The following is a 12,246-nucleotide window of genomic DNA, read 5'->3' on the forward strand; positions in this document are numbered from 1 at the left end:
CATTCCCCTTTCCCTCATCATGAAAACAAAAAGGGGGCTCTCACTTTAAGGAACGTGGAATCTTAGGAGCCTTTGTGACAGTTGCTGCGGTTTGCTAGGCATGAGTTTCAAACACCAGGAGTTCCATTCCATCAAGATGAAGGCCTCCATCTAGAGGTGAATTTAGATGGCTCTTGAGTGGGTTGGGGAGACTTCATGCTGTGTTGATCTAACTCTGTGGCCTGTATGACATGCCACCACAGAGCAAGGGAGATTTCCCTCACCCCTTTGCTTCCTTAGGCTTTTTTTTAATCCCCTGAGCTAAACCTACCTGCCAATCAGCTGATGGCATTCCAATGGGCAGGCAACAAGAGTTGATGAGTTGGGCATGCCAGGGTTCAATTCTGCGTTGGCTGCCTGCACCCGTTCTCCACAGGGAATGGGCATACACATAGGCAGAGCAGCAGGATTTGACCCACCTCCTCCTGGATGCTCCTTCACCCATGGGTTCCTTTTGGAGAGTGCACTGGCGAAGCAAAGTCCTGCAGGGAGCAGGATGGAAGTCTCCTCTCCTCGGCTGATGAGCAGGGACTCCAATCCTGCTGGGTGCTGCTCTGAAAGGCAGCAAAAGGGCTGTTTGAAAGCCCTTCTGCACACAGTCCTGTATGGCTCTTTCAACCTTTGGTTTTGTGGAGGCTTAAAGAGCAGCTCAGGGCTGTTTGCCAAAGGCCTTTCAATTAGCCCAATGCTGCACTATATATAATTTTAGTAAAATTTCCAAACTTTTTCACAATAACCTTGTTTCATAAGTGGACTTCCCACCCCTGCCTACACAATGTTTTTACTCAAAACTTTTCTACTGCATTGTATCTTTATCTATTACAGCAAATTCTCTATTACAATTCTTTTGCCATTTTTCTTCCGCTTTTATCTCAAATCCTGCCTGCAATTTCATTTGACAGTAGCATTTTAAAAAATAATCTATGAATGGCCTCCATTCTTCTATAAAAACTTAATCATATTGATCTCTTAGTTTTGCTGCCTGCTTTGCCATTTCTGAATAGTCCATTACTTTCATAAGTCACTCCTTCATTGGAACCTTCTCTTCTTTCCATTTCTGCGCACATAATATTCTAGCTGCTACTGCTGTCACATACATAAATAGTTTAGTCATCCTCTTTGGAACATCCATGTCTATTATATTTGTAAGAAAAGCTTCTGGTTTGGGGGGAATAGCCCATTTAAACATTTTCTTCATTTCATTATATATCATTTCCCCAGAAAGCTTTAGCTTGTTTTTTCACATGTCCACCACATAGGGACCCAATGTTGTACGTTGAAGTCTCACTGACAATCAGGAGAAACATCATCATCTAACATCATAGAGACATTACATTATAGACAGGTGGTGGCCTCAACCATCAGTCAATTTTAGCCTGCCAGGAGTGGGAGGAAAAGGATCTGGCCTGCCGGACAGGAAAGGTTCCTTTTTGTACTCCCATGAGAGAGTGTGGCCAACACCATCTAGAGAACAATTGGTTTCCCCATTCCTGTGGTAGTGCCTCAGGGTACCATATGATGCCAGTTTTTCTGATTGCTGGAATAAGGGTAAGAATGGCTCCAAGTACCTCGTGTGAACTGTGGGCTATCACCATCAAAGGCAGCCTCAGATTCTGTCAAGCGATGGCATGTGGTAGTATGAGTGATGTGTTACAATATAGAGGGCACCTTGGATTTTCAAGCAACTGACTGTATGTTCCAGGAGCAGACCTCAATGTGGCTTTCTCCACCATATTCCAACAGCTTCTTGGAGTAGAGCTCACCATTAGGAGGGGCATTCCCAGAACATTCATTTTCTCCTAGGGGCGAGAGCAGGAGCAATAGCTGTTGGCAGTCTGGTTATCATTTTAATCAATTGTTTTTATACCTGGTGTTAGCCGCCCTGAGCCTGGTCTTGGCTGGTGAGGGTGGGGTATAAATAAAATTTATTATTATTATTATTATTATTATTATTATTATTATTATTAATTATTATTAATTATTACTATTATTATTCCTTTGCCATACTGTGGACCTAGAATTCCAGTGCAAGGTTGGTGGATAGGAAGGAAGAGGGAGAAATGGCAGCCATGATAAATTAAAAAAATTTGGAAAATATTATTGGAGAATAAATGAGGATGGGGTTGAGAAAAAGCCCTGAGAAATTTTGACTTGAGAACATTTCGCTGAAGTTGAATGCTTGTATCAGAATCCTAGCAATTCTCATTGATTTCCTCCTCCCATCTGCCGTAACCATTAACAAGGATTTATAAGTGAGCTATGTGCAATTGCACTTTGAATAAAGCTTCCCTCTGGATGCCATTGCAGGCCCATTGAAGTATTGCAGAAGGAGTGTCTGTACTTGCTACACCTACCACAACCACCGTCATGCAGACTCTTCTGAAACTGAGCCTCTTTTTGGCACTGGTAACATCAGGTAAGGAGGCGCTGAAGGTAGATTAAAAAGGAAGGGGAGATACCAAGTGAGCATTTGCGGGGTGGGTGTTCCCAGTTCTCTCCACCATCCAAGGCAGTTGGGATCTCTTGACGATGTCTTTGTGTGTGTGGATGGGAGTGTGGGATGGTTCAGGCTGGGATCCAGTCAGCGTGTGGTGGGTGAAGAATTGAGTTCTTAAAGCAAAATAACTCTTAGAACAGGGCTTTGATTCTGACTCTCGGTTAAGAGCAAATGAAGCAGAAAAGAAACGTCTTCTGCAGCAGACGTGGTCTTCATACTATGACTTCTACTATTCACTGAGCAATCATATAATGCAAAAGGAATTAATTAAACATGATATTTTATTAGGCAGGCAACTGTGGAGACTGGGGGGTAAGAGAGCAAGGAAGACACCAAGGTCCTATTTGCACTATATGTTTAAAGCACCATCTTATTGGATCAAATAGTTGTGGCTTCCCCAAAGAACTCTGGGAACTGCTGTTTGTTAAGGGTGCAGAGAGTTCTTAGGAGAACACCCTCTCCCATTCCCCTCACAGAGCTACATTTTGTGGGGTAGTTTAACAACCAACCCCTCTTCCAAAGACCCCATATAAAAGAAAGTGAGCTAAAAATTGGCTACATCTTTAGTAGCTGCAACAGGGTGGCTAACACACAACCCCTGCCTTTTTGCACCCCCAAATCCCCTCCCCCAAATTTTTATTTTTTAAATAAAAAAATAGCTTGAAAAACCCTTATTGATCATTACTGTCGTTCCACTCCTGTGATGGCAAAAAGTTTTTCATTCCCACCTCCAATTTTTCCTTTGAAAACATTTTTTTTAAAAAACAGACAACTATCCTGACTGCTCCTGTATGTCCCTCGCTGTGCTGTGATGCCAAAAGGTCCCCCTGTCTCTGATTTGGGCTTCACCTAGAAGCATGTGGAGTCCAGCAGTAGGAACTGGAAAACTCAGACTGCTCTGTTTGGGGCAATGGCCTCAACAGCACAGGCAGCGTTTCACAGCTACCTTGGACAGCTCCATGCAGCGCTCAGGCTGGAGAGTCTATTCAGGTGGCATCTTCAGACTGAGCATCAAATAAGAGCTGTAGCTCAATCTTTACATTACTAGCTCTGCTTTCCAGGAGAGGAGCCTCTGCATTTAACGGGACCTAGCCTGCTTTAGCAGTCATAGACTGACAGAGCACACATGGCTGACAAGCGGACCAGATGGCCTTGCTGCCTTCCTGAACTCTTGTTGTCCAGTTCTTCTTCCGCACCCAGTGACAAGTTAGTAAGGATTAATGCCTAATGACTGGATGAAACATGCATTCATTATGTTTCGTTCCCCCCCTCCCCTCATAGGTGCTTCTCTGGAGTGTGAAACCTGCTTTAGCAATGGAACCACCTGTTCAGGTGACAAGAAGACGTGTAGACGCACTGAAGAGACCTGCATCATCATCCTGACTGAAAGCACCGTAGGTGGGTGTGAGAGACCATAAGTCAGATCAGTGGCAAGGCCATGGATAACTATCCTATGTGTGGATGACACACTGGGCTTGGAAGCTCAGCACCAGTTGGGATGGGGTGGTGTTTTTGCCCTGCTTCATGTTACTTTCTGCAGTAACCCAAAGGAACTAGAAATGATGGCCTCAATTTGATTTGAACCAAAGTGGATCCATGTATCATGGGATCTTGGAACCGTAGAATTGTAGAGTGGGAAGGTAGCGCCTCCCCTGGTCATCTTGTCCAACCCCCTGCAATAGAGGAATCACAGCCAAAGAATCCCTGACAACGGGCCACCCAACTGTTTAAAGAAACCTAATGAATGTGAATCCACCACTTTCCCAGGTAGTCCGTTCCACTGCTGAACAGCTCTTACCATCAGAAAGTTTTCCCTAATGTTTGGTCCTGCCCTCTGGAACAGCGGGAAACACGCTTGCCCCATTTTCAGTGTGATATTTGAAGATGGCTAACGAGTTTGATTAGCTCTTGCATTTTACTCTCCCCCATTTCGTCATTGTTTTTCAAATCTATTCATTTATAAGAATACAGCATGCCACTAATTTATGATGGAGATATCGCTCACAACCCCAGTACATAAAAACATACGATAGAAACCATATGTAAAAGTTTAAAAATAATAATCGGATGACTATTGTGGAAATATGTACAGTGGTACCTCGGGTTAAGTACTTAATTCTTTCCGGAGGTCCGTTCTTAACCTGAAACTGTTCTTAACCTGAAGCACCACTTTAGCTAATGGGGCCTCCTGCTGCCACTGCGTGATTTCTGTTCTCATCTTGAAGCAAAGTTCTTAACCTGAGGCACTATTTCTGGGTTAGCGGAGTCTGTAACCTGAAGCGTATGCAACCTGAAGCGTATGTATTCTTAATTGCCTGCTTAAGCCTGATGGAACAGAAATGTTTCCAGTGGACTTTGAAACAAAAGGTGCCCTGCTGAATTTCTGTTGGCAGAACATTCCATAGGACTGGACCAGCTACGCTCCTGCCTTGCTCCCACCCTAGGTCTTTGCAATATTCATCTTCAAGACAAGCACACCATATTTGCTTATTTGTTTTTTAAAAAACTATACACTGCAAAGTTTTTTTACTAAAAGAATAAAACAATACAATTATTGGTAAAAACAAAACAACTGTTTAAGGCATTCAAAAAAATTAAAAACAGCAATTAACTAAATAATAATAATAATAATAATAATAACAGCAATCTGCACATCTGGGAAGGCTTGCTTAAACAAAAATGCTATTCAGCAGGTGTGGAAAAGAGTACAGTGAGAACAGCTGCTTGCCTGATACCAATAAGCAGGGAATTCCAAAGGGTAGGGGGTGCCATACTAAAAGATCGGTTTCTTGCAAATGCAGGCCAGGCATTATGTGACATTTGTAACAGAGCCAGTTCTGCTGATCAAAGGGGTCGAGTGGGCACATGTGGAGCCAGGCAATCATAGAATCTTAGAGTTGGAAGGGACCCCAAGGGACATCTAGTCCAACCCCCTGCAATGCAGGAATTTCAGCCAAAGCATCCATGACACATGGCCACCCAAACTCTTCTTAAAAACCTCCAAGGAAGGAGAGTCCACCACCTCTTGTGGGAGTCTGTTCCACTGCTGAGCAGCTCCTATTGTCAGGAAGTTTTTCCAAATGTTTAGTCGGAAACGCCTTTCTTGCAACTCGAGGCCATTGGTTCGAGTCCTACCATCCAGAGCAGAAGAAAACAAGCATACTCCCTCTTCCATGTGACCCCTCTTTCTTTTTTCTTTTCCTTTCTCCTCCTGCGATGAGGCTACATTTTAATATTTTAATGTTTCAATATTCTAATGTTGTATTTTAATTTTGTTTTTAAGTTGTAATCATTCAACTTCTTTTTATTATTGCTTGTTAGCCGCCCTGAGCCCGGCCTTGGCTGTGGAGGGCGGGGTATAAATAAAAATTATTATTATTATTATTATTATTATTATTATTATTATTATTATTATTAAACATACCCAGCTCCTTCAAGTGCTCCTCATAAGGCTTAATTTCCAGACCCTTGATCATCTTGGTCTCCTTCCTCTGCACACGTTCCAGCTTGTCGACATCCTTCTTAAATTGTGGTGCCCAGAATAGGATACAGTATTCCAGGTGTGGTCTGACCAAGGCAGAACAGAGCGCTACTATTACTTCCCTTGATCTGGACCAGGGGTCAGCAAACTTTTTCAGCAGGGGGCCGGACCACTGTCCCTCAGACCTTGTGGGGGGCTGGACTATATTTTGAAAGAAAAAATGAAGAAATTTCTGTGCCCAAGAGATGCATTTTAAATAAAAGCACACATTCTGCTCATGTAAAAACACCAGGCAGGCCCCACAAATAACCCAGAGATGCATTTTAAATAAAAGCACGCAGTCTACTCATGTAAAAACACTCTGATTCCCAGACCATCCGTGGGCCGGATTTAGAAAGAGATTGGGCCGGATCCGGCCCCCGGGCCTTAGTTTGCCTACTCATGATGCACACTATACTCCTGTTGATGTGGGAAAACTGCTCTCAAGTAGCCAAGGCCTTTGTACATAATACCTTGTACACTAATACCTTCAACACCTTGAACTTGGCCTGGTAGCCAATCAGCAACCGGCATAGATCTCCGAGCACAGCTGTCATATACAGACAACGGTGAACCTTTTTCCTGGTGACTAAATAAACCTCTTTGTCTCTCCTCTCCTTTCCCTGCCCTCCTGCTTAGATGGACCATCAGTGACAAAAATAGAGAAAAGGTGTTCAACCATGTTTCAGTGCTCCATGCCTCCAATTTACTTCACTTTGGGGGCTGGAAGAAGAGTACGCCAAAGCTGGGTCTGCTGCACTGACGACTGCGATAAAGTTGTACCCGTCTGTAGGTATACAGTGGTATTCCAACTTCCTGTTTCCCTTCCTTCACGGTTTCCTTCCATTCACCCTCCAGAGCCCACTTCCTTCTTCCATAGCTTCATGCAATATGGCACCTGCATATTGCAATCTGCAAACTGTAATCGGGCCCCTTCTCACTTACACTTCGCCCTGAGATTCTAGGCACAGCCCCACAGTTTAAAGCTCTGTGTCCGGGCCTGTACCCAGAAATGTGGCACAAAAGGAAGTCTGAATGAACCCTGCATTTCTAAAAGCCAGCTGCCCTGAACCCCTGGCCTACCCGGAGGCAAGTCAGTATGTCAAGTCTGAAGTCCAAAGTCTGAGGCTCAAGCCACACAACCAAAGTTCAAAGGTCAGGAAATGCAGTCCAGGGCCCATCCAAGTAGCTAAGTCTGAAGTCCAGCAGTCAGGATACAGTCAGCAAGGGTCAAACCCAAAGCGAACTCACATAGTGTGCCAAGGGGTATCCAAGCCAAGGTCCATCGACATGGGCAGTTGAACAGGCACAGCACCTCAGCTCTGCTTCCCATTTGGAATTTGCATGCTGACTGCAGCATCTGGGCTTGACAAGGCATGTGGCCTTCACCTGTTCCTACTCCAACTGAGGAATCACATCCTCCAGAGCTAGCAAGCCCCATCTGGCCAGCTAGGGGGTCGGGCTGTGGGCCCTTGCCTGCCTCCGCCTCCTAGAGTGCCCCTCCTACTGCTCCCTATGCCTTGGAGCCTGCCATGTTTGTGGGGACAGGTGCTCCTCAGGCTCTGGTGATGGGTCCTGCTGTTCTGGTTCCTGTGCATTGACCTCCATGCCCTCACCATCCTCGGTCACCCTGTGAGTACTTCCTTCCCCATTCCCTGCTTGCCCTGGTGTGTCCCAAGTTACACCCCTCACTGGGATCCTCTTCCTCCTCCCTGTGGTCCTGCCAGTTCATGCTGGTGTCCTCCTGATATTGTATGACCACGAGTCCCCTCATCCTTGACTGTTGGCCATGCTAGGCTGGTGTGTTTGCGTTTCTGTGTGTTAACTCCTGTTGCTTTGACTCTGAGTGGCTATTCCCCGCTGTGAACAGGCACTTGCAGCCAAGGCAGAATAGAACCCTGCCCTTTCTCCCACCAGCTGGAAAATTATGCCAGCTGATTGGGAGGTGGGCATGGCTTGGAGGAAATAGCCAAATTGGAACCCCTGGCTGGCCAGTATTGGGTTCCCCACCCATGACGTCGGCACTAGAAAACATTTTGGAACAAGACGGGATTGTGCAAAAGGCACGGGCGCCACTTGAGCTAGGATGGGATTAAGACTGAAAAACATGGCAGAGCACCTTGTACAAAGTGGTCAAGGGTGTCAACTCTAGGGGGTGGAAAGAACTTTGGCCCCCCTCAATATTTGTGGGCAGGGGGCTGAACTCTCCACCCCAATATTGAAGGCTCCCCCAAACAGAATGGCCTCCTTACTGCAAACATGCCCTCTGCACTCCCCATACCCCTCTGTCGATGGGCAAGCAATCGTGTGCCAAGGCAGGAGCAGGGCGATCTTTACTCTCCATGCTTTCCAGCTCCTGCCACCAACAGGGTGCAACGGGGATCTCATAGAATCATAGAGTTGGAAGAGACCACAAGGGCCATTGAGTCCAACCCCCTGCCAAGCAGGAAACATCATCAGAGCACTCCTGACATATGGTTGTCAAGCCTCTGCTTAAAGACCTCCAAAGAAGGAGACTCCACCACACTCCTTGGCAGCAAATTCCACTGTCAAACAGCTCTTACTGTCAGGAAGTTATTCCTAATGTTTAGGTGGAATCTTCTTTCTTGTAGTTTGGATCCATTGCTCCGTGTCCGCTTCTCTGGAGCAGCAGAAAACAACCTTTCTCCCTCTTCTATGTGGCATCCTTTTATATATTTGAACATGGCTATCATATCACCCCTTAACCTCCTCTTCTCCAGGCTAAACATCTCTGTGGGGGGCATCTGGTTTGCACCCCCCAGATTGCATGCCCGGGCAACGGCTCCCAACCACATGCATGATGTCGTTCATATATTGCCAAGTGACACCGGGGCCCCTCAATGTGGGGGGCAAGTTGGCACCCCTGAAAGTGGTTGTGAGCATAAAACCTTTGTCTGTGTATTACCTCCTCCTCTGATGAGATGACAGACAAATGCTTCTCCCCCCGCCATGCCCTCTTCTTTCAGTGATACCAGTACAGACTCGAGCCAATGGAGTAATGTGTCCTGCCTGCCATGAATGGAAGGAGTCATGCAAGACAGAGATGACCAATTGCACTGGAATGGAAACGAGCTGCTTTAAGATAACCTCACATGTAGATACCAGTAAGTGGTTTCTTATGCAGTCATGCTGCTTCTCCTCTATTTGGTAGGTGGGATGAGTTTCATAGCAGGGGCATTTTGCTGGGTAGACAGAGCAAAACCTGGATGGCTCCGGCTGGCTTATCTGAATGATTGCCTCATTACTACTACTACTACTACTACTACTACTACTACTACTACTACTGTTAGTATTACAGTCACAAGCAGTAACTATTTTATTTGCCTAGCTGTAAACCATAGCAAAGGGGGGAAAGACATCCAGTGTCAAGCCACTGGTTTTACTGGCATGCTTTTTCATACTTATACCCCAGTTTTCCTTGAAAGAGCTCAATGTGGCGAACAATTCCCCTCTCCCCATTTCATCATCACAACAGGCTTCTGAGGGAGGACAGGTCGAGAGACAGCAACTGGCTTAATCACCAAGCACGTTTTCACAGCTGAGTTGGGACTTTAACCCAGCTCTCCCAGGTCCTAACCTGGCTCACTAACCTCTGCACCGAATGTACTCCCTTTATAAATCTGTCTGGGCTGTGCAGATCTTTTCCAGAGGTCCTTATCCACCCACACCTGCAATACGTGGTGGCTGATATCTGAGAGGAGGCTCAGATGACATCAGTGTTCAGATCTTTTGGTTGTGACCTGACAACCTTTTCATTCTCCCAGTCCTTTGAGCATCTCTTAGTCCTTGGGGCAAATTCTTTTAGCTGTTTTTTTTTTTTAAATGCAGTTTTAGAATGCATGTATGCTGCTGGTGCTGGTTTTTATGTGGATTACTTTTAACACACTGTATTGCTTTGTCGTGTCCCCCTCCCCCCCAAAAAATGTTATATACATTTATTTTTGTTTTTGTTTTGTTTTAAATATTGCAAACCATCCAGAGGATGTAGCTCTGGATACAGGTCATTAACAAATAATTTCCAGAGTAGCCCCTGTGTTTGTCTTTTGCAGTTAAACCCATAAAGAAACTTATAGAATGTTTGAAGACTTGCGTATTTATTATCATACAAGCTTTCATGAACTGCAGCCCTGTTAATTGCATATTTGTTGCTGCTGCCTATTCTCTTCTGCCGTAGGAGCCAAATCCTAGAGGCAGAAGTCCCTTTGAGGTGCCATTTAAATGGTGCAAGTATGCCACAACTTGTGATTGATGTGTGGGGTGGAACTGTAGTTTCTTAAAGAGTTGTTTGGATGCCGCTATTCCGCTCACAGAACTACAGTCCCCAGAGTGGTTTAGCAATCCATCTTTCTTCACAGGGAACTCCTGGAATTGTAGTCCCTTGGAGGGGAAACAGGGATTCCCTAACACCTCTCAGCCCTCTTAAGAAACTACAGCTCCCAGACTTCTTTGGGAGGGGGGCTGTTTAAAGTGGTATCACAGGGCTTTAAATGTATGGCGGGAATGTGGTCTAGTTGGAAGCAACGCTTCATTTTCACAAGAGCTCTGGAAAGATTGGCCACTCCTCATTGACCAATTGGACTTTGAGTAAAAGGGAAACCATTCCTCTTGAGCAGGCTGGGCAGAGTGGTTTGGGATACAGAGGCAAGCGGCAATGGTTCCCCTAGCAACCCATATTGTCTCCCACGTGCAGATGGAACCCACATTGACCGGACCATGATGGGCTGCACTACAAGGTACACCTGTGCGGCAATAGAAGGCGAAACCACAAATTTCCGTCCCATGTCGTCTGAAGCTGTCCAGGTGGCTGAATGCACACATTCTATGGGATCTCGATCCTCTGGCCTCCTCCTGCCAATCTTTTTTGGGCTCCTGCTGCTGAAGATCATCTCGTGAAAGGGACCTGCATGGGATTCCATCTCCTCTGCATTCATTTATGCCTGTCTTTTATCCACTCGCCACTTTCTCTGAATGCAGTTTAGCCTTCCCAGGAGGAATTCTCTGTTTTCCTCAGTGAAAATAAACACCAGGAGTAACAAAAGTGACGTGTGAAAATGTTGTATTATTATTAACAACAACAACACACAAACATTTTCTTCTAACTCTAACTCAAAAGGTCCACAAACCACAGCAGAATAAGACAACAGACAAGGAAACTCAAACTTTCACAAAGGTGCAGAAATCGCAATTAAGATCAGTACTTAAGAGTGAATGCATAAAATCAATGCATGTCCTTGCAGTCCAACCTAGAGGTTGCCAGAGCATAGGCAGAAATTATGGGCTCTAATTCCCAGCGGGTCCCAGGCTGGGAAAAGCTCTTCTCTGAAACCATGAAAAGCCACTAGATAGAGTGGTAGCGTAAAATCCAGTGCTCTTTAAAGGGCTTTAAAAGGCTGTTCTCAGTCCAGCAAAGCTCAGTCACCCAGGAACCTTTTTCCAATTCACGGAGAGCTCCACTTGCCAACGAGCCGCCGCCCCATGTAATGCACCTTAATGGATGCTGCTGCAGTGACTCATCCCTCAACAATGCTTTCCTGGGACTGAGTTTCATTATCATTGTTTTGTTGAATGAAAGTAATGGATTTCAGCAGGAAAGCGAGAGGAAATTCAGAGCCCGCACATGAATCGATCGACATTGGTGTTATGAGGGCGCTGGGCGGTTTGGTGCCGCAATTAGGGACAGGTGAAATTTGCCAGTTTTAGTCTGCCTCAAGTTCTCGTTTTTTCCAGTCCTTAACATTTCCACATCAATTTTCATTTTTAAAAAGAAGAAGCCATCATGGAGACAAGCCAGATTGATGTGGAATTGTAGCAAAATGAATTTAAAGGCGGGCTGGTCCCAGTTTAAAGTGCCGATGTTGACCCTTATAAAGCCCTGAATTTTTTGGAACCAGCGTAGTTGAAGGACCAACTCCATCTGTATTGCAGCAGCCCCTAAGCTGTGGAACCTGTTCCCCACAGAGGCCTAGGGCTTTCAGCTGTGGTCTAAACCACTGAGCCTCTTGGACTTGTCGATTGGAAGGTTGGCGGTTCGAATCCCCATGATGCAGTGAGCTCCCATTGCACTGTCTCGGCTTCTGCCAACCTTGCAGTTTGAAAGCATGCCAGTGCAAGTAGGTAAATAGGTACCGCTGCTGCGAGAAGATAAACGGTGTTTCTGTGTGCTCTGGCT

General features: G+C 45.6%; 1 protein-coding gene across 2 annotated transcripts; it reads left to right on the forward strand.

Moving 5' to 3' along the window:
- Positions 1-60: 60 nt before the first annotated feature.
- Positions 61-11,119, forward strand: LOC310851693 (phospholipase A2 inhibitor and Ly6/PLAUR domain-containing protein-like). Of its 2 annotated transcripts, none has more exons than XM_083754334.1 (6): positions 61-156; positions 2,347-2,455; positions 3,818-3,934; positions 6,696-6,845; positions 9,044-9,181; positions 10,768-11,119. In XM_083754334.1, exons 2-6 carry the CDS (start codon positions 2,407-2,409, stop codon positions 10,968-10,970), a joined length of 657 nt encoding a protein of 218 aa, XP_083610460.1. In that variant the 5' UTR covers positions 61-156; positions 2,347-2,406; the 3' UTR covers positions 10,971-11,119. The 2 variants fall into 2 exon arrangements, with proteins under 2 accessions (XP_083610460.1, XP_083610459.1); XM_083754333.1 differs by having other exon boundaries at positions 131-1,587.
- The last annotated feature ends 1,127 nt before the right edge of the window (positions 11,120-12,246 follow it).

The sequence above is a fragment of the Podarcis gaigeae genome, assembly GCF_964106915.1.
Source record: "Podarcis gaigeae genome assembly, chromosome: 8".
Lineage (NCBI taxonomy): Eukaryota > Metazoa > Chordata > Lepidosauria > Squamata > Lacertidae > Podarcis > Podarcis gaigeae.

Bases quoted from the DNA above. Each gene is read 5' to 3' on its own strand.
- LOC310851693 (XM_083754334.1), top strand. From the start codon at position 2,407: ATGCAGACTCTTCTGAAACTGAGCCTCTTTTTGGCACTGGTAACATCA. The intron at 2,456-3,817 runs GTAAGGAGGCGC...CTCCCCTCATAG, and splicing joins TTTGGCACTGGTAACATCAG to GTGCTTCTCTGGAGTGTGAA. The intron at 9,182-10,767 runs GTAAGTGGTTTC...TCCCACGTGCAG, and splicing joins AACCTCACATGTAGATACCA to ATGGAACCCACATTGACCGG.